General features: G+C 40.7%; 5 protein-coding genes across 7 annotated transcripts; 3 read left to right on the top strand and 2 right to left on the bottom strand.

The window, feature by feature from the left end:
- Positions 1-2,219: 2,219 nt before the first annotated feature.
- On the top strand, positions 2,220-7,430 carry LOC105451551 (TBC1 domain family member 23). Its single transcript, XM_011692071.1, has 9 exons — positions 2,220-2,512; positions 2,954-3,174; positions 3,250-3,454; positions 3,597-3,833; positions 3,917-4,292; positions 4,507-4,720; positions 4,806-5,141; positions 5,226-5,358; positions 5,438-7,430. Exons 1-9 carry the CDS (start codon positions 2,484-2,486, stop codon positions 5,709-5,711), a joined length of 2,025 nt encoding a protein of 674 aa, XP_011690373.1. The 5' UTR covers positions 2,220-2,483; the 3' UTR covers positions 5,712-7,430.
- A 619-nt stretch (positions 7,431-8,049) lies between these two features.
- Positions 8,050-10,044, top strand: LOC105451546 (CMP-sialic acid transporter 1). Its single transcript, XM_011692061.1, has 6 exons — positions 8,050-8,274; positions 8,468-8,582; positions 8,675-8,721; positions 8,839-8,978; positions 9,085-9,228; positions 9,340-10,044. Exons 1-6 carry the CDS (start codon positions 8,187-8,189, stop codon positions 9,814-9,816), a joined length of 1,011 nt encoding a protein of 336 aa, XP_011690363.1. The 5' UTR covers positions 8,050-8,186; the 3' UTR covers positions 9,817-10,044.
- A 1,060-nt stretch (positions 10,045-11,104) lies between these two features.
- On the top strand, positions 11,105-20,012 carry LOC105451545 (rabankyrin-5). Of its 2 annotated transcripts, none has more exons than XM_011692060.1 (13): positions 11,105-11,525; positions 11,619-11,808; positions 11,924-12,033; positions 12,224-12,483; positions 12,557-12,706; positions 15,495-15,898; positions 16,690-17,403; positions 17,513-17,785; positions 18,014-18,455; positions 18,540-18,737; positions 18,939-19,179; positions 19,307-19,562; positions 19,641-20,012. In XM_011692060.1, exons 1-13 carry the CDS (start codon positions 11,522-11,524, stop codon positions 19,780-19,782), a joined length of 3,384 nt encoding a protein of 1,127 aa, XP_011690362.1. In that variant the 5' UTR covers positions 11,105-11,521; the 3' UTR covers positions 19,783-20,012. The 2 variants fall into 2 exon arrangements, with proteins under 2 accessions (XP_011690362.1, XP_011690361.1); XM_011692059.1 differs by having other exon boundaries at positions 11,610-11,808.
- Positions 12,760-15,071, bottom strand: LOC105451544. Of its 2 annotated transcripts, none has more exons than XM_011692057.1 (4): positions 14,455-15,071; positions 14,217-14,370; positions 13,945-14,118; positions 12,760-13,862 (listed from the first exon to the last, which is right to left on the bottom strand). In XM_011692057.1, the coding sequence occupies exons 2-4, from the start codon at positions 14,272-14,274 to the stop codon at positions 13,582-13,584; spliced, it is 513 nt and encodes a 170-aa protein (XP_011690359.1). In that variant the 5' UTR covers positions 14,275-14,370; positions 14,455-15,071; the 3' UTR covers positions 12,760-13,581. The 2 variants fall into 2 exon arrangements, with proteins under 2 accessions (XP_011690359.1, XP_011690360.1); XM_011692058.1 differs by having other exon boundaries at positions 14,497-15,071.
- Positions 20,013-20,041: 29 nt separating the features above from the next.
- Positions 20,042-21,019, bottom strand: LOC105451543 (cytochrome b-c1 complex subunit 6, mitochondrial). The gene is made up of 2 exons (XM_011692055.1): positions 20,764-21,019; positions 20,042-20,336 (listed from the first exon to the last, which is right to left on the bottom strand). Exons 1-2 carry the CDS (start codon positions 20,869-20,871, stop codon positions 20,163-20,165), a joined length of 282 nt encoding a protein of 93 aa, XP_011690357.1. The 5' UTR covers positions 20,872-21,019; the 3' UTR covers positions 20,042-20,162.
- Positions 21,020-21,296: the final 277 nt, after the last annotated feature.

Below are 21,296 nucleotides of genomic sequence, written 5' to 3'. Positions count from 1 at the left end.
GACGACTCCCCGACGAGACGATATGTGACGATGTATCATTAATCGCGGATATCGCGACACGCGGCGGCAGCGTGAACTTGAAAGAGCCAGCGTGCAACAGCGCTGCCCCACGGCGAATATCGCGCGCGGCTGAAGACGAATTAGCGACTTCGATCGCTCGACTTCAATTAATTTATAGTCGATTATTAATTTATCGAGCAAGATTATCTCTGTGTTTTCTTAAACCTTTTTTGCGAATAAAATTTAAAATAATATGAAAATATTTCAAGCACTGTCACGGTAATAAAAATTTTGTCGATGATAATTATTATACTCTATATATAGATATCCAGGGCTGGGCATATTTCAAATACTTGTATTTGAAATACAATTTGTATTTTGTATTTTGTATTTCAGCGGAATACATAAAAGTATTTTGTATTTGAAATACTAAAAAAATTATTGATAAAAATTCTTGATAACCATTAAGAGTAACTTAAATTTTTCTCATATGACACTAATTATTTTCGTCAAGTTTCCAGCAATATCAAGTCATCAGAGTCAAATTTCATAATCTCACATTAGTAAATAGATTTCTCGTGTGATTGATACAGGACTGTTAAAAAATGTAAGAGAGTAAAACAATTTTTCTTTCTCTCTCTCTAAAAGTGGAGAGGGGCCTGTTGAAGCGGAGAGTTTAATATTATATATTATTGTAATTGAAAGATTAAATTAAAAAAAGTATTTTGTATTTCAAAGAAGTATTTTGTATTTCAAATAAAAACTTAAAAGTATTTTGTATTTTGTATTTCAAATTGAAAGATTGAAAGTATTTTGTATTTTGTATTTCAAATCAAAAGATTAAAAGTATTTTATATTTTGTATTTTAAATACTTTAATGGTGTATTTTGCCCAGCCCTGGTAAGTTATAGATTTTTCGTGCGGTTGATGCAGGACAATAGGACTGTTAAAGAGTGTAACAGAGTAAAACAACTTTTCTTTCTCTCTCGCTAAAAATGGAGAGAGGACTGTTGGAGGGGGGGAGTTTAACATTATACATTATTGTAAGTGAAAAGTTAAATTAAAAATTGTATTTCAAATCAAAGGATTGAAAGTATTTTGTATTTTGTAATTCAAATACTAAGATTGCCTTGATTTCGAGTATTTTATATTTTGTAATTCAAATACTAAGATTCCTAGTATTTTGTATTTTGTATTTTAAATACTTTAATGGTATATTTTGCCCAGCCCTGTAGATATCTAATATTTTGCAAATGCGAATCACAGTGTGTTATCTTTAATCTAGAGACAGCATAACACCAATCGTGGTTCGCATTTGCAAAATATTAGTGCGTTTTGAAACCTATAAATAAATAAAAAGTATCGCAACCGATCTGTCCATGACTGTATACGTGTCAAGAAATGATCAGTATATATTCCTCAATATATTGTTTATATATTAGTTTGAAAAGCTAGAATTTAATGTTAGCAATTTATTTTTATTTTTATTTTTTTGCGTTATATTTAGTACGTTCAATAGTTGACCACATTTTGCTACAAATGCAGAGGTTTGTAAAATGGATTTGCTCTCGTTGCAATATTGTTGAATAGTACAAACTCCAGGGCACGGTGAACTAATCCAAGTGAAGTACTATAAATAGTCCTTTATTATTGCAATGTGTATGACTTTCCTGAATTTATAGTACTTAAAGAAATTAAATTACATTAATTACATTAAATTACATTAATTTAATTTCATTAATTACTACACTAAATCTTTATATATGTGTATAGATACGCCGTTCGGAATTGACAATTTAAATTGTGTGTAATGAGCAACGTCGTAGCATACATAAACGATAAGAAATGCAGGAATATGGTTTCAAATCAATCGAATCGATTCTCGCCTTCTGGAATACATAAACAAAGGAATATGACAGACGTGTCTCATGACAATCAGTCTTATTTCACATGGAAAAAAAATTAAGAATCAATTATAGGGACGATAAAATTATCACAATACGTAGCTAGAAATTTTGCAGAATTTGGCGGAGAATTTGAATTTATCGCTCCGTTCAAATCCTCCATGATATCAGGCGCAATTATTTGAGGCAAAAAAAAGAGAGATCAAAATAATAATGATAAAATCCCTTTTAAAAAAAAGTCATAGCATATTACGCGAGTTTCACGACACTCGAGATTCCGCGCCGCGTTCTCCGCGCGTGCGCGCAACCACGCCGGAAAGATGGCGGCGATCTGTCAACAGCAGCTACGTTTTACGCTCGGCTGTCATGCCGTCGGGACCGCGGGAGCTCGCGCGACATGAAGGACCCCCGCTCTCGTACGCGCGAGGAATGTTGAGCGACGTTGGCCGAAGGCGTGGTGCCCGTGGACGACGATTTTAACGGACGTGTCGGAAGTATCGTTTAGCTCCGCGTTGCGTGTCTCGGGACGACGACGACGACGACGTTCGCTGTCGGATTCGGGACGACGTGAACGCCGCGATGGCCCTGCAGGAGGACGAGAACACCTGGTAAGCCGAGTTCGCCGGGCTTCGCCCCGTCTCGTCCAGGCGACGCGGCGCGAGTCGAGGTTGTCGAGAACGGGAACGCCGAGCTTGACGCTCGTCAACGATAACACGCGCCCGGATTTTCGCGTTGATTCGCGCGTGCCACGGCTCGCGATCGCGCGGCTGTACGTAAGAACGTGGAGATTGTAATCTCGCTGCGCACGTGTGCGACCGCGACGAGGCGCAGCAGATATTTTGTTAGCGAAGCCACGCGAATTACGTAATGTCGTTGTCAAGCTTTTCCTAATTAACATGCTAATTAATACGCCACGTTCGCTTGGACGGATATACTCGAATAGATTTACGTATACCCGAGTTTACATGTCCTTAATTCATACAATTTCAAGTGCAAATAGCAGTGTTTTTTTTTCTTCTATCAGCTCGCAAGTTGAATGTTGCTTTCAGGGTGCTGGAGCTGGAGGCAGCGTTGCTCGACACGGAAGCGCCGTCTGCGTCCGATATATATGCCATCTGCAAAGGCCAGTCGGTCCCGGCAAATTTGAGACCGGAGGTCTGGCTGTCCTGCCTGTACGTTGCCGATCGGGGCGATCAGTTGAGCCAGTTCAATGAAGTTTATGATTTGCCTGAGCAAAATGTAATTCGCGACGACTGTCAGCAGTTGGTCGGTGAGTACGTGAGGAGCTGCGTATCGTCTATCCCTCGTTCGCATTCTACTAACAGCTGTTGTCAAAACATTGCAGCGAAACTCGGAAACGACGACGAGGATAAGGTCTCTGTGGTCTCCGATCTCGAGTCTATATTAACGTTTTATTGCAAGAGTAAATGTAAACAGTACGAAAGGGGAAATGGGTGGCTGGAACTGTTGGGTCCTTTAATAGCTTTAAAATTGCCGCGCGCTGCAACTTACAATCTCTTCGAGGCAATAAGAGATAATTATATACCAAGGTACGAGAGAGTCGCGCAGCGACGAGCGTTATCTTTCTGTCACTTGAGTAAATATTTGTATCAGTGTCAATATAAACTCGATATTATTTACTCGACTTATTTAACCGTTCATTTTTTGTTTTCATATCTTCATTCTCTCTAGAGGTGAAACATATAGCTCAGTCTTGAGACTGCTGCTTCTCTATCATGAGCCAGAACTGTGCTCCTTCCTGGACACGAAGAGGATATCGCCCGACCAATATACGAAAGTATGGATGAACACCCTTTTCGCCGGTGTCTGTTCGTTGCCGGCGATCTGCACAATGTGGGATCTGTACTTCATGCAGTCTGATCCGTTTTTCATGCTGTTCCTCTCGCTCATCATGGTTGTGAATGCCAGGTAATAAATATCGATTAAATTGATATTTAGCTGTCGTGTATCTTTCTCGTTGCATTAACCCAATGTAATTCTCATCTTTGTAGAGAGCAAATTTTGAGCATGAGAGACGAGGACAAGCAAAGTATAATAGATGCGATAGCAGCGATGCCCTGTGCTTTGGAAGCGGAGGATGTGACCGATTTCTGTTCCTTGGCACAGTACTACGCGATGAAGACACCAACGTCTTTTAAGCAGGACTTGTATCCCGTAATGTTTGGCGAGGGCTCCGACGAGAAGCTAATCTCCCACGCGTTGTGTTTGCCCGTGTCGGCGCAGGAACTGGTAGAGAATGCCATCGAAGCTCCATCCGTACCTACTAGCACCGTAGAGGCCGTTAGATTCTTTCTCGTGGATTGTAGACCTGCCGAGCAGTACAACGCCGGCCACTTACCAACGGCGTTTCACCTCGATTGCAACCTGGTAAATTATCAGTTACGCAAAAGCATTAAAAAATTCTTTTGGATGTGTATTAAGTTTATGTGTTGAAAAAATGTATTAAAATAATGTGTATAATGCTTTACATATAAATTGCGATGGAAAAGATCAAATATATTTTTCAAAAGAAAAATAAGGAGAAATTTACTAATTTTTAATTAATTTTTTATTTGTTAAATATATTTATATATTTTTTTAGATGCTGCAGGAACCTGCCGCTTTTGCTACAGCGGTACAAGGCTTACTGCAAGCTCAGCGTCAAGCGCTAGCCGTTGGCTCGCAAGCCGGCGGAGAACATCTTTGCTTTTTGGGAAGCGGTAGACAAGAGGAGGATCGCTACACGCATATGGTAGTGGCGTCCTTTTTACAAAAACATACACAATACGTGAGCATGGTCACTTCTGGATATCAGGGTATTTATTCTCTGTTTCTGAATATTCTTTTTTTTTTTTTGACGAAGATAAATTACGTCCCCTATAATTGTGATTTCGTTTTCAGCCATTCATGAATATTTCGGCGACGAAGTGGTGTCAAGTCTCGTTGATCACAATTCGCAACATTGCCTAGTATGTAACGCTAATATGTTAGAAGAAAATTCGAACGAGGCGAGCCCGGTTAAAGTCAAAAACAACAATTCCGATCTCTTGGGCAAGATCGGACTGGCTATGAAGCTGAAGAGTCAGGAAGTAAAGGGGAAGCTGATTGATTATATCGTCAATCCTACGGCAAACGTTAATAGCAATACGGAGAAGAGAGATAGCAAAGACTTGGATTATATTAGACGTCAGAGAAAGACCGCGCCTGTGTTTAGTATAGATGATGATCAGGAGATAGGTAATTGGATCCTTCAAATTATTATCAGAAGTGACGTCGAGAGCTGTTCGAACGAAAAACTAATCTAATCTGCCCCTCTTATAGATATGACGATGACTAATAATGAAAGCGAAGAGCCTATCGAAGTAGTATCTATACAACAGTGGATGAAAGATCCTAACTTATTACATTCCTTCAAATGCCAAGAGGTGAAAGTTAATGGTGATCTCTGTGATAGGTAGGCATATAAGAAAAAACATTTTCTTTCGCGTAATCGATAAAATCGATCACGTGCGTGTATTGCTTCTCTGTTTCAGTCAACTATTGGTTACCGATAGTCAGCTTATAGTACTGCGAGAAATCCCAGAGCGAAAAGGCGCCGCGCACGTAATTGTGAAACGTCCTTTAACGAGTATCGTCAAAATAACGTCGAGGAAACGGCACGCCGATCTGATAACCTTCAAGTACGGTACGACGCAATATAACGACACGGTTATTTCCGATATGGATAAGTTTCTTATACCCAACGCGAGCGAAGCGACTAAATTAATCACGCAACAGATCATGAGACAATTAAAAACGTCAGACTAATATTACGGAGACGTGTTTTATAGAATAATTTCAGGCTGATGTACAGATGTTATAAAGTTCAATTTGTGACAAGTAGGTTTCCGAAAAAATTGATATACGCAAGTTATTTGATTTTTTTTGGTATATTATTATTTATTGAGATAATTATTTGTTTACTTTTCATTGTATTAAATATAATCGTGTAGAAATATACACTGAATACCGCGTAGAGTAATTTACAAAAACGATAAATTTTAGGATGTTAAAAATATTTCTGATTTTTAATTTCCTTATGGGAATCACAATTATATTAACAAAGATAAATTTATGTCCATGTAACTTATCCGGATGACTTTTCGTCGTTTAGATATATGTACCTAAAACTTTTTTAAATATCACAACGGTACGACTGACCTAAAAACCGATGCGTTCATAACTTTGTAAATCACGTTTATATATAATTATTAGCCAAACAAGAATTCATTAGTTCTGTAATAGAAACATCCAAGGGCCTTCGAACCTTTGTTGTGTATGACAGGTTGCATAAAATTTCCGTTAGCCAAAACTATTAGATTAGATACTGTAGAAAGAGAGAAATGTGCGCTAAGAGCTAAGAAAAAAAGAGCTGAGATGCTAATACATATGTGCCTGATTGATGCACATTGCTAATCGTTTCTTCGGTTGTGTGTTCATGCGTTGGAGAAATAAGTATTCAAGCAAAAAATCTATTATCTTCAATTGGCAAGTGGTCCTAACATGACTTTAATACATTTACTACGCGCTCGTATACATTTGCATTTTGTAGACCGCCATACTGCAATGTTTTCATAGGAAAAAATTTATTTATACAAATTACGTAAGTGGGATATTAGGTGCAATATTTGCAGGCAAATAGTACCTTTCTGCTCCTCCTGAATTTTTCAGAATTACTTTAGGTATTCTACATTAGAAGGAAGTACTTTAAGACAAGCTTTATAATTATTACCAATCAAATCTTTAGTAAAATATAAATATTATTATAATACATTTTCTATTTCTTTGCGAAACTTTGTGCTTACAAGAAACATATATTTTTTTTATAACATCAATAGCAAGGTATCCCTGAAACTTTCAAGCGAATAAAATCCCCAAGTTTTGTTTCAGGAACACTTTGTACCTTTTAGATTTCCGATTTATTTGTGTAATAAGTTTTAGTAATTATATAATATTGCATATTACTTGCCTCGTTAGAATCAATTTAAAAATTTTGATGATAACCTTAATATAATAAATATAAATTTCTTGTAGCTGCGTGACATATACACGACGGGTTGAGAGTACGGAATTTTTTACTTTTACTTACACACATTTACACATAGATTAATTAAATTAATTGAAATGAACAATTTTAATATCTGAGAAAGCTTAGAAAGCTGGAAAATGTACATATGTGTTGCTGACAATACTGTCAACACTGATTATTGCGTGCAACATATATATATATAGTTTTTAAGTCATCATACATATAATATACAATAATACACATCGTACTTATGTGATAAAACTTTCATGTATGTGCTTCCGAACGGACGAAGATAAGATGTAAATGGGTCATACATTAGGGACAGCAATAGAAAATTAATTTTTAAGAGATTAAACGTATTGAAATTCTCTCGAAAAGTCTCAAATACGTGTTTATAGGTGTGTATATAAAAAAAAAGGCCATGTATAATATAATACAGAAATAATATATAATAAAAAGTTAACAACAAAGTAATTTGACCTTGTACATTAAATTCCTTCGTCAAATTGAACTATTGAAAACTTTTATCGTTAATATCAATGTTATAAATAGTTTAGTATAATTTTTAAAAAACTGTGTGAAATTGTATATATAAATATTGTACGTATATTTTTTTTGCATAGATTAGAGATGGTTAGCGAATATTGGTTAATTTACAGACCGATATCATATCACTACTGATATGCTATCACTGGCATTATATTCAACGTTAAATACGTTAGATAAAAAAAATTTAATTTTGGAATTATACATTGTAAAAATTTCTCGCTTTGATTTCTTTCGATTTTGCAAAAGTGTGCGATCAATCGCACGGCATAGAGCAACGTCGAAAAATTCAGTTTAGAGAAAAAAAATCGGTGACTAGTTTTACAAGTTAATAACCGGTACGTACATTTATTTATGTCATTCCACCGTTCTGCAGCAAGAGCAATAAATATATATATATTTTTTATTATAAAGATAAATACATACACAATAATAGAATTTACGGCGTGCCGTGGCGCATATACGGTATATATGCATGCATATGTATGTACATTTATTAGCGCACACATGCGCAAAGAGTGTGTTGATATGTATATAGCAGTATCAGCCAGTATCCGGCCTCTGCCAGTGCGCGCTGACGTGCGTACGTACCGGGGAGAAGGAATGACCGTCAAGCACGATGATACACCGAAATTGTTCAAGCTGAAGCGGCCAGGAAAAGCCGAAGGATGGGAGGGATAAACTGGAGCGAATTGTTTCCAGGGAGATGGAGTCCTGTCATCTTCATCTCCTACATAGCTCTCTTCGTGAACCAAGGTATGTACGAGTACCTTGATCATATGTTCGTATAGGCAATTTTCATCTCTCTCGTTGTGACATAAAAAAGGAGTATAAGAAACGAGTGGGAAAAATGATGCGTAAATTTTGTATCAGTCAATGCGAAATCTTCATGAACGTATATATATATATATATCAGAACACGTAATAACTCTACATACTGTATATTCAGGTATTCTGGTGACATGGTCTCAGAGAAGCGGCCGCTACGAATATAATATTGTGGCGGTTGTGCTGATGACAGAGGTTCTGAAATTGATCATATCCACAGCGCTCTACTGCAGAGAGTAAGTAAAGAACAATTCGCAGTTTGCTGTGTACAGCTGGCCGAATCGATCCTGCCGATCGCGGTGTTAAATTGACTCGTCTCAATTTCCAGCAATAGCATCCTGACGCTTCTCCAGGAGACGAGGAAGAACAAAAAGGGTGAGATTAGAAACAGCTGAGATAAAGAATCCCGGAAACTCGATACTCGTATATAGACGTCCGCGGCGTGATCGAAAAATGTAAAGAGCATCGAAGAAAACTTCTGTTTTTTTTTAGTGCTTCTGCTGTACATGATACCCGCGCTTTTGTACTGCCTCTACAACAATCTGGCGTTTGTCAATTTGGCCAGATTCGACCCCACGACTTACTACGTCCTGCTGCAACTGCGCGTTGTACTTACGGGAATCATTTTCCAGGTAATGTACCGTTGTCCTTCGACAAGTATATATATATATATATATATATATAGGAGCAGGACGTGCTGAGAACGGGTATGATGTAATAATTCCGATTTCTCCTCAGATCATTTTTAACAAAAAGTTGTCGGCGACGCAATGGTTTTCCCTAGTGATCCTGACTGTCGGCTGCATGATAAAGCACTTTGACGCTCACGTCCTTGGCACGGAATTCCACGCAGATATTTTTCTACTTCTGATTCTTGTACAGGTGAGTCATCCCGGCTGTCGTACTCGTGTGTCAATATTATACCCGCATAAGCGCGGAGACACGGTGTATTGTTCTCTGAAAAACTCACATGTATGCCTTCTGCTTTTACAGACGACATGCTCCTGCTTGGCTGGTGTGTATAACGAGTACCTGCTGAAACGGCAGGGCGCGGACATTGACATTTTTATACAGAACGTATTTATGTACATCGACAGTATTTTCTGCAACGTCATAGCGATCGTCCTGTTGACCGTGTTCGCGAACGGCGCGAGCAAGATGCCGAGTGACGTCGAGATCGGTGCGTTTCTGCAGCCGAAGGTGATTCTGATCATGCTGAACAATTCGCTCGTCGGGATAATAACGAGCTTCTTCCTGAAGACCCTGAACTCCATACTGAAGACCTTCGCCAGCGCGGTGGAGCTGGTCTTCACGGCGGTGCTGTGCTGGATTCTATTCAGCATACCCATTAGCGCGAACACCATCGTCTCCATAGCCATGGTCAGCCTCGCCGTGATTTTATATTCGAAGAATCCCGTGCAGAACGCCCAGCCCAAAGAGACGGCGGAAAGTGGGAAGCTTCTAGTGTAAACGACACAGTATTATTATTTTCTAAATGGTGACATATAATTGCGGTCGCAAACCAAATGAAAATTGTAAAACAAAGCGTGTCGCTGACGCATGTTACCATTTTAGCGCTGTTTTTACAAATATTTTATTGCGCGACGATGACTATATATGTGATATAAAGTTGTTAATTTAAGGCAATGACTGAATTACGCTTGTGAATAAAAAGTCTCGCAGTTTCTCTTAAAAAAATCGATAAAAAAATTACGTAGATTTATAATGTAATCCGATGATAATCTCTGTTGTCTAATTCAACGAATCGCGAGGACTTCGACCTAATTTACACATATTTCTTAAGAGTATTCGTTAAAAAACTGAATGAATTAAAATCCGGATAAGCAATACTTTGAGATATCTTATCGATTTCTAGTAAAGCATTCTGTTGCGTTTAAATTAAAAAACTGAATGAATTAAAATCCGGATGAGCAATACTTTGAGAGATATCTTATCGATTTCTAGTAAAGCATTCTATTGCGTTTAAATTAAAAAACTGAATGAATTAAAATCCGGATGAGCAATACTTTGAGAGATATCTTATCGATTTCTAGTAAAGCATTCTATTACGTTTAAATTATATATCTAATCTCCTGATTAAAAAAAAAACCATTTCACAAAAATTGAAGGAAGACGTCGATCACGTACAGTTGGACTTCAATTTCTGATTTCTGCGAATATCTTTTATATAAAAACTTCGATATCAGCTGGATAAGGAGAGATCGTTTCGAGCTTTTGGATTTTTTTTTCGATATCACTTGCTCGTGAAAATCAGCCCTAACGATCTCGCAAAACGACTCGTGATATCGCTTCAATCGAGAGATTCGTCGTGGCCAACAATAATAGAGACTATTGGCAGATGTATAACGTTCATTATTGGTTCGCCCCGTGCGCGCAGTGTCGCGGCTCCGAATTTAAAACCCATTAACCAATTGCGCCCTCCCTCGCCCCGCCGTCCTCGCGTACGCGCGTCCCTCTTCCTCCAAAGTGTGCACCGTCCCTTCCCCGCGCGACGCTACTCACTCGTCCCACCACTTTCTATTATATCTATTCGCAGAAACCGAGCTAGAAAAACTATCTGTAAAGATCCTCGGAAGTTCACTGTCAAGGAGGAGGAAGGGGAGGGAGAGAGACGACCGCTCGTCTCTCTCCGTCCGTCTCGACTCGTGTCGCGCACGTGTGCGTGCGTGCCCGCGCGCGCGCGCGCGCGCGCGTGTGTGTGTGTGTGTGTGTGTGTGTGTGTGTGTGCGCGCACGATATGACAGATCGCGTGTAATGACGTCGTGGGCGTGTGTGTGACACATGTGCGGTGTGTGCCGCGGCGGCGTTCTGCGTTCTCCCGCGGATCCCGACGACGATCCTCTCCTCTCGCGGAATCTCACCCTCCTCTCCACGGGGCAGCGGCGCTGCCGATCACGTCGTTCGGCTGTTCCTCTATTTTTTTTTTTTTTCCTTTTCCTTTTCCTTCGCTCTCCACGCCGATCAGACGCGGCGATCCAGCGGCAGCGCCGAGTGCAGTGCCGAGTGCTAATGAACGTTCGTTAATGCGCGGCGGGCCCGCGCCAACGCACGAGCGATAACGTCGCGTCGGATTGCATCGCCGTGCACGGAACGCCGGACGTGACCCGGTCCCTCTCTCTCTACCTACCTACCTGTCTGTCTCTTCTTTTCGATCATGGGTAAATTCTCGGCATGTTCCCGCAAAGTTCACGCTTTCCTGCCAACGGCCTGCGAAGGCGTGACCTTTGCGTGAACATGCCGAGACTTTACAGAGGACCCGACGGAGGCGCAGAAGTGGCAGCAACATCTCACCCTACTGCGGGAGCAGTATGTCAATTTGTACAACGCGAACGCGGAGCTGCAGCGGGAGTACGCCGTTGCCACGGCCGAGAAGCAGGAGGGCGGATTCGTCGGCAGGCTCCTGGCGACAGTGGCATCCCTGTACTGTCAGCACCGTTACAGGTATCTTCTCCCCTGGCGCGTAATAACCTGGAAAACTTCCAGGCTACTCCCCTTTGTAACAACAACAACATTGGAACTAGAAAGTCTAATTCTGAATTAACTCGTCTGTTTTCAGTGATATAAGTGTAAAACTGATCGACCAAGAGGTACCGGCGCATAAATTCGTGCTGTCAGCCAGGACCGATTTCTTCAGCGACGCGGCCCTCGCCGACAAGACTGTTTTAGGTTAGAAAGGATTTTGTAATTCATTTGTTTACGTTCCTCCTCCTCCTCTTCTTCGTGAGTTCTTTTCAGCTTGTGAGCCGGCTGCGCCAGTTCAGAGTTTATCGTTCCCCTTTCCAATGTGGAAGGAGAAAGATAAACTGTGAACTGGCGCAGCCTGTTCAGCTCGAAAAGGAACAACGACCGCTTTCAGATTGGAGCGATTTGAGCAGCGCGGTCGCGTTGGTGCTGCTGAAATGGATTTACACGGGCAAAGTGTCCCAGGAGCACCTGACGTTGGATCTGATGAAAGCGGCGGCCGGTTTCCAGCTGTCCGAGCTGGTGGATCAGTGCGAGAGGTATCTGATCGGGACGGTGGAGCTGAAGAATTGCGTGGGATTGTACTCGGCCGCCGAGGAGCTGGGCACTCTGAAACTGAAGGAGCACTGCAGCTCCTTGATCTCGGCGCACTGGGTAAGATCGCAAGCGCAAGCGAGTTAACGCTAGTGATGTTATGTCTAAAGTGCCGACGATATATATCTTACAGGAAGATCTGACGGGCGAGGATTTCAAGGAGATGCCAGGTTCTCTGCTGTACAAGTTGCTGCAGACCAAGAGTAAATATCCCTTGCACGCGGCGGTACGCTTGATGCGCGAGGACGTCGTGTTTCTGTACTTGGTGGAACACAACGCCGAGGTGAGCTTTCTTCTTCCTCTTGCGATTCCCATTGAAAGGTCAAACGTGACACGTGCGTGTTGAAATAACTTTTATTGAGGTAATTTAAATCAGTTATTGCGATACATAATTATTTGCATAATAATTCGTACAATATGTATGAACGTAATACGAAAATATTGTACTGCTAAAGTACAGGGATTTAATGTTATAATTTGTTCATCGTTAAATATCTTAAATGTGGTAATATCATTATTAACAATTTACATGTTCACAGCTCTAGTTTGAATATAAGTACTTCCATGTACAAAAAGATAAATGATAGTTTTGGTAGTTTGTGGCAGTGCTTACATACAAATATCAGCAGATAAAATATTTCTTACTACAAATGAGGACAGATCTCTCAAAAGTATCTTCGTTTTAATTTCCTACAGTTCTTCACATTATTAAAAGCTTTGATATTATGCGATAATTTTAAACATCAAATTTACATTAAGGATTAGCAATACATGCATTTTTATGCTTTGATGTGTATTTGTACTTTTTTTGCATGTGGAAAGTATTTCAGTTATTTTATTTAACAAGATAATTTAAGACTGACTAGGAAAGATTTTTTTGTTTTCATTTAAAAACATTCCGAAATAAATTCTATTGTAAATGTAGAAATAGATTCACAAATTACAAAATTAAATTATTTAATGTAATGAAAAAAGTTAGTTGGTCATTCGTAAGATTTAGTTAGCTAGGCCTCAATGTACATTTTTGTATTGTACAACACAATATTTGCACTCTGTGATGGAGAATCTCTGCGCGTTAACAAGAGAAACTTACTTGCGTACGAAACTTTCGTACAAATTGCACTTTCTTTCGAGTAACACATCATAAACTGTGAAGCTTTACAGCAATCTTACGATCAGCAACAGTAATACTGTCCCGTACGCTTTGTTAAACGTCCCCCCGATTTTCGGGGGGGACGAATTGCACAGGTGAAAACTACAGAAACAGTATTCGGGTGGGCCGGTAGGCGCGCCCCTGTGTTCCCCAATGAAGCAACCCTCGTCGTAAGCGGACGTTATGATCTCCTCCTTTTTATACCACTGATTATCGACGTCGTTGTAAATTTGAGAGGTGTACTTCTGCGGCGCGCAATCTCGTTGAACAGTAGTCACTACAGACGCTGAAAGAAGGAATTCGTAAATAAACGTCCGCGCCGTTTAGTTTACGCTTCGGTAACACTTGCGGCAGTGTTGGTTGCCTACTTTTAGATTTGTACTCAACGGTTCTCTTCATACAAAGCGTCGAGGTCGGGCAGAATACCTGGAATTTGGCACTCCCATCGAAATGGGAACAAAGTAGATCCGTGTGGTTCGGATTCATAATTGTCATGTGACACTTGAAACACGAAATACCCTCCGCCTCTACTCGTGAAACGTCTATAAATATTTTTCAAGGCGTTAATCTAATGTTGTCTCTGTCTTTCTCTCTCTCTCGCTTTCGCTTTACGCATCGATTAATATAAAAAGAAACGTACGCGACAGAATACTGATACATAATATCATAATCTGCAGACTTGGCTTAAAGTTATACATTTTATTCGCAGTATCATTCGTATCCCGACAAGGAGTAATTAAATCAGTAGTGAGGTATTTACTCGATCATCTTATCATCAGTAACAATCATAGAATCTGAAACAATATTTAAATTACGTTTATATTAACATTAAAATGCAATTTTCATTCCTTTCTCTTCAAGATTAGGATTTCACCCACCACTTAAAAAAAAAAAAAGAAGATATCGTCCAGATGTTTCACCTGAATACCCTTGCCGTTTACCAGGAAAGTTAAGAAGTCACGGCAGATCGCTAGATAATCGATCTCTCACTCTCTCTCTCTCTCTCTTTCTCAATTGTTGACAGATCTCCCGTTAAAGACGTTCGTTATTGGAGAGCGCTATAGATTTCACCGCTGGACAGTTTCTTCGTTGTCCACGCGAGGTTTCCAAATCGGGACTTTCCGGTCTCATTATCCTCTTAATTAACGTGCAACTGGCATATCGACGCGTTCGCCGTTAAATAGAGCGGCCGGGCGAAGCGCTGGTGCCCACCTACCACAGGGCCTCGCCGTTCGCATAACGCATATCGTAATGACTTCTCTCGCGACACGTACCACGATACACCGCGGACCCGCCTGGCGCGGATCGCATCGGAAACGCAGTGGAACAACGACTGGTCGACTTGTGGTCGACGGCCGATTGCGGTCGGTTGGGCGTACCGCCGACCACGTCATCCGCCTCGGCGGTGCCTATTCCCTCACAGCAGTGTATATCAGAAAATAATCTCCATACTTCCTCCACTTTTTCGCGCTGACCCGATATCGTCCGTGCCATTCCAGCGCATGCACGGACACAAACACACACACACACACACACACAACATACACACACACACATACATATACTTGCACGTGTGAGCACACTCATCGCGTTGATAGCCAGTGGCTCTCAAATCTATGTTTCTTCTACAACTGTTGTTTTTAACATTTATTTTATTTAACTCGAGACGCTACTTTTAGATGTACGTTCATTCGAAATGCAAACAATACTTAATTATTACCTCATTTTTTTTTTAAATAGATTTTTATTATAAGATATTATTGTTGTGTACAGTAAGATTTGTGTAATAAAAATGCTTTTTAGCAATAATATGCAACTTGTAAGCTTTGAAATTTAAGCAAAGTAAATGGGATGGATCTTGGGATGAATCTTCTGCTTCTTAATAATAATAATAACGTTGCGATTATTTATTTGTTAGCTTCCGAAGGCGGTCAACGCTGTGGATCACAAGGGTGAAACGGCTCTGGAAGTTGCCCTGAAAACTCGCCAGCCATCCCTGGCGCGCACCCTGGTTGAGCACGGAGCGGATCTGAGCGCGAAGGACGCAAAGGGTCTTTCTCTCCTTCATTCGGCTATCTTGAAGGGAGACTCCTACTCGTCCGAGTTCATAATCGAGCAGCTGGAGAACAACGGCAGCGTGCAGAAGTTGTGCGAGGCTGTGAAAATTAATGACGGCGCGAAGAATGCGGCCGAGCTTAAGCAACTGGAAGGCTGCACTGCCTTGCATCTGGTGGCGAAGCACAATACGGAAAACATGCTGGCGGTTGGATCGAGATTACTTCAAGCGGGAATCAATCCGAATTTACAGGACCACAGAGGATGGTAAGTTTGTATGTTCTATCAATTTTTTTCCTTGAAAAAATTTTTACATTAAAACACATTATTTCTTTGAATATAGAAGCAAAATGATTGTTTGATAGAAGTTGAAATAGAATTCATTAGTTTTTATAATTAAATATATCAATTTTTTCCGTTAAAAAAATGTTTACATTAAAAAAACTCTTACATTATTGCTTTGAATGTAGAAGCTGAATGATTGTTTGACAGAATTTGAAATAGAATTCGTTAGCTTTTATAATTAAATATATCAATTTTTTCCTTTAAAAAATTTTAACATTAAAACTCACATTATTGCTTTGAATGTAGAAGCTAAATGATTGTTTGATAGAATTTGAAATAGAATTCGTTAACTTTTATAATTAAATATATCAATTTTTTTCTTTAAAAAATTTTTACATTAAAACTCACATTATTGCCTTGAATGTAAAAGCTAAATGATTGTTTGATAGAATTTGAAATAGAATTCGTTAGCTTGTATAATTAAATATATCAATTTTTTCCTTTAAAAAAATTTTTTTATTAAAACTCACATTATTGCTTTGAATGTAGAAGCTAAATGATTGTTTGATAGAATTTGAAATAGAATTCATTAGTTTTTATAATTAAATATATCAATTTTTTCCTTTAAAAAAATTTTTACATTAAAACTCACATTATTGCCTCGAATGTAAAAGCTAAATGATTGTTTGATGGAATTTGAAATAGAATTCGTTAGCTTTTATAATTAAATATATCAAGTTAAGATTTTTCATCCTCTGCTTTTTTTTTAACAGGACTGCGCTTCACAGCTGTATCTCGGAGAATAACGAGATGCTGTTCGATTTGTTGCTCGAGGCAAAGTCTATAGACGTAGATCAAACCACGAACGAGGATGACACGCCGCTGTGTTTTGCGATGAAGACGGAACCTTTCAACGAGTACTTTGCATCGAAACTGCTGGCCAAGGGCGCTCTACCGAATCCAACGTACGACGCCACCGGGAACACATTGCTCCATGTCCTGACGCGAGAGCGTAGAGAAGGGGCGGCGTTATTCCTGGTGGAATATTGTAGTAATAATTTATCGAAGACCAACGACGAAGGCTTCACGATATTGCACGAGGCGTGCAGGGTCGGCTTAAAGGATCTGACACGTGCTCTGCTGAGGAACGGGCTGCCGACCGATCTCGTTACCCTCTCCACCGGCGACGCGCCAATTCACTTTGCCATTTCGAATTTGTACACCGACATAGTCGTCGAGCTGTTGGACGCCACGAGCGTGGATTCGCAGTTGGTTATTAAGAACCACGCGAACGAGACACCTCTGAGCCTGGCTATAAAGGCACCGTTCAAGAAGGGCAAAGACATCGTGCTGGCACTGATAAAAGCTGGGGCCAACGTGAACGAGCGCAACGATGAAGGCCTGACGTTACTGCACCAAGCGATACTGAAGGAGGACTCGGCTACGGCGATATTTCTCTTGGAAAACGGTGCCGACATGAACGCAAAGTGAGTTTAATTAAAATTTACTGAAATTAAAGCATCAAAACTTTACAGAAATCTACTTGCAATCGCAGTCTCAATTGTTGTTAACAATTGTATTTTGGTGTGCGCACAGAACAGCCAATGGAGAAACGCCGTTACAACTGTGCGTGCATTGTAGACTGGGCGAAGTGGTGGAAGCTCTTTGCAGACGGGGCGTAGACACTTCAATAGGATGCCCGTTGTGGGATGCTCTGGATTCCGATCAAGAAGATACCGCGTCAATCTTGGTTAAACACGGAGCGGACACCGATTGTTGGGGCACGGGCCCCGATGGCTGTCAGCAAACGTTGTTGCACAGAGCGATTGACGATAACAAGGAGGACATCGCACAGTTTCTGATAAGAAGGTGCGCGCAAATTTTCCAGTCGAAAAGAATGGAAAACAAGAAGCGAGAGAAGTTTAGTATAGCAAAGAGAAAAATTATTAAAAACCATTGCAGATACTTATATATTGTACTTGTAATTCATGGCGGAGATAAAATTCGATTTACCACAAAACGAGAAGTTATTTAAAATATTTCAAACATTGTGTTTTACTCTTTTTTTTTTTTTAATGACGATTCAATATATCGCAGCGGATGCGACTTGAATGCTCCGAGACGGCCTGGTCCAGACGGCGCTGGCGGAGACGAGGCGAAAGACGAGTGCACGCCGTTACATTTGTGTTGCCAATGGGGACTCGAGCAAGTCGTTCAAACGCTCATCGAGCACGGAGCCGATGTGAATGCCCGCGACGCGGAGGGGAAGACACCCGTTCACGTGGCGATACAGAATCAGCATTCGCAGATCATTTCTCTTCTGCTGTGCCATCCAAATATAGATCTGAATAAGAGAGATAAGAAGGGACTTACGCCTTTCGCGACCGCCCTGACGGTTCGCAACAACAAAGCCGCGCAAGCGATATTAGAGAGATTACCCAAGGCCGCCGAGCAATACGACAATAAAGGCAGGAACTTCTTGCATACTGCCATACAGAAGGGCGACATGGAGAGCATTCTATTTTTACTGTCGATACAAGTACGGCATTCAATTTACGTGAATCAAATTGATCGTATGTAAACAGCCACGGTATCTGCAGCCGATCCGTTCCTCTCTTTTCAGGTGGACGTGAATTCGAGAATACACGACGTTACGCAAACGCCTCCTCTACACCTTGCCGCCCTGTCGGGGAACGAGATGCTGGTGCGAAGTTTGATTCTGGCGGGTGCTCGCGTCAACGACACGGATGCGAACAGGAACACCGCGCTGCACGTGGCGGCCAAAGCGGGACATGCCACTGTCGTTTCTGCGCTATTGCAAGTAAGACAGAAATTATCTCGTACGCTAAGTATCGAAATCAACAATATTCTAATCTCGAAATAAAAAAATCAGCAATGTTCTAATCTCGAAATAAAAAATCAGCAATGTTCTAGTCTTGAAATAAAAAAATCAACAATGTTCTAATATCTCGATATACATATATCGCGACGATCTCTCAAGTCCCCGTTTGTCGTTGCATAGAATAACATTAACTTCGACGCGGTAAACGCGGATGGCGATAACGCGTTGCACGTGGCTGTAAGAGAGGGACACGTGTCGGTGGTGCGTGCGTTGTTGACCGAGTGTACGCTGGACGCGGAGGCGGTGAATCTCAAGGGTCGTAATCCTCTACACGAGCTGGCCAGATGCGCGAGGGACAACGCCGCGACGATATGCGACCTGTTCTTAGAATGCATGTCGCAATATCCGGTCAATAATGCAGGTGAGAAAATAACAATTGACAAAGTTATTTTGATAGACGATTGAAATTATATATTCCGAGGGACATCGCAGTTTCTCTTAGCTAAACCGTGTATTATACGTGTCTACTACAGGAGTTTGTATTTCAGACTTGGATGGAAACACGCCGTTGTTGATCGCATACATGAAGGGCAATGGCAATCTTTGCAGAACGCTAGTGAAGGCCGGTGCGTGCCTGGGTTCGATGAATAAGGACGGAATAACGATCTTCAACTATCAAGTGGCGACGAAGCAGCTGTTGTACAGACTGTTAGACTCCCTGACGCAAGAAGCGCCTTGGTCCGACAAGGATTGCTGCTTAGAGTGCGGAACGAAGTTCTCTCTCACAATGCGCAAGCATCATTGGTATTCGTCCAATCGTTTCAATAATAATAAAAATTAAACGTGTTAAGTGTGTATCTAATTTTTCCTCTTTTTTTTCAGCCGGCACTGCGGACGAATTTTGTGCAGCAAGTGTTCCGGTCAGGATGTACCGATCTTGAAATTCGGCTTGAACAAGCCGGTACGCGTGTGCAACGTATGCTTCGACGTACTGCTGGGTACCGGTTCCCTTCAACCGTCATAGTTGAAATAAGAATTTATATACGCGATGGACAGAGAGAGAGAGAGAGAGAGAGAGATCATTCCAACGTTTTTCTTTTTATATGAAGAAAGAATTAAGCAGATATACGAACTGAACTGAAAGTCTGTGTGTAATTGTACGTCATTATTGATATTTTATGTATCCTATTGTATACACATTGTTCAAATTTGTTAAAAATATCTCATAGAGTTGAAATACAGATGAGGAAGAGATATCGCGTGTCGTTGACATTTCCACACACTTCTGTAATAATTTAATCTTTTATTGCTAGCATTTGATTATATATGTACAACGCCTGAAATTTTTAGCTTTAACATTGCGAACAACAGCTTGGCTCGTTGTTTGGAGATATAATTGTGCAATTACTTAAGTTTACTGAACAGAGTCTTTGCGACGCAGTGATCTACGCATTGCACATAATCGATAATCTCCTCCAGACAGGTTTCCTCCGTGTGGGATCTCGAGTTAACACGGTCGTTGCACGTGTCCAGCTTCTCTTTGAAGGCGATGCACTTCTTCTCTTGATTGCATTCCGCCTGCAAAAGAAATCGGATGTGAATTAAAATGGCATGAAGTAAACATTGGATTATCACGAAAAACTTGCTTAATATCAATTAATAAATAATCGCGTAAACAGCGACTTGAATTTGGGTCGAGAAGTGAATCTCAATACGCTTGTTTTATCTCAGGGAAATTATATATGATTTTGTCGAGACTCGTATTCTCTTCCGGCTTTTAATTATTAAGTTGCCATTTTTAAAAACCATACCGGCATCTCGGAGAAAATTTTTTTATCCCGGTTAAAAATTTCTGCAAAACCTTGCCAAACGCGAGATCACAGAGTGCACATCAGCCCATGATCGTGGCTTAAATTTTATCGTGCACGTCCGTACCTCGAAAAATCGTGGCGGCGTTTGTGCACGCATTCGAAAGGCAAAACATTATGTAACGATTGTCACTTACACGAAGAACCGTTTGCGGATCCACCAGGTCCTGTTCCTGCTCCTCCTCTCCCTCGTCGGCCTTGACCACCGGCAGATAACGCTTGAAGAAATCCTGTATGTTCGACATTTCTTCAATTGAGATCTAATTTCGTGGATAGTCGGCTGCCTCCTTCTTTCCTTCCCCTGCGGATTTCGGATCCTTAGGTTAGGATTCAAATATCACGGGTCGGCTGCCTTCAAAGTTTCTCCCGAAGGAGCTCCGCAACCAGAGAGAAGCACACTAGCGCCAATTTCTTCCACTTTTAAGATGGAACTACGTAGCACCGCCATGTTCTGATCTGTCGATAAAATCATAGGCAGAGAGAATGAAAGTGCTTCACTTAAAGCCGGTATCAGACTACGCATTTGAGATTAAGATTGAGATTGAAGATTGTCCAATCACATTATAGATTGTGATCTGCATTGCAATTGACAATATTGCTGCGTTCAGCAAACAAAGTAGCTCGGTTTATATACATATTTGCATGTATTATTAAGATAATTTACTAAATT

This window comes from Wasmannia auropunctata, unplaced genomic scaffold (assembly GCF_000956235.1).
Source record: "Wasmannia auropunctata unplaced genomic scaffold, wasmannia.A_1.0 LD336050.1, whole genome shotgun sequence".
NCBI classification, from domain to species: domain Eukaryota; kingdom Metazoa; phylum Arthropoda; class Insecta; order Hymenoptera; family Formicidae; genus Wasmannia; species Wasmannia auropunctata.
This window is presented reverse-complemented; position numbering and strand designations above follow the sequence as displayed.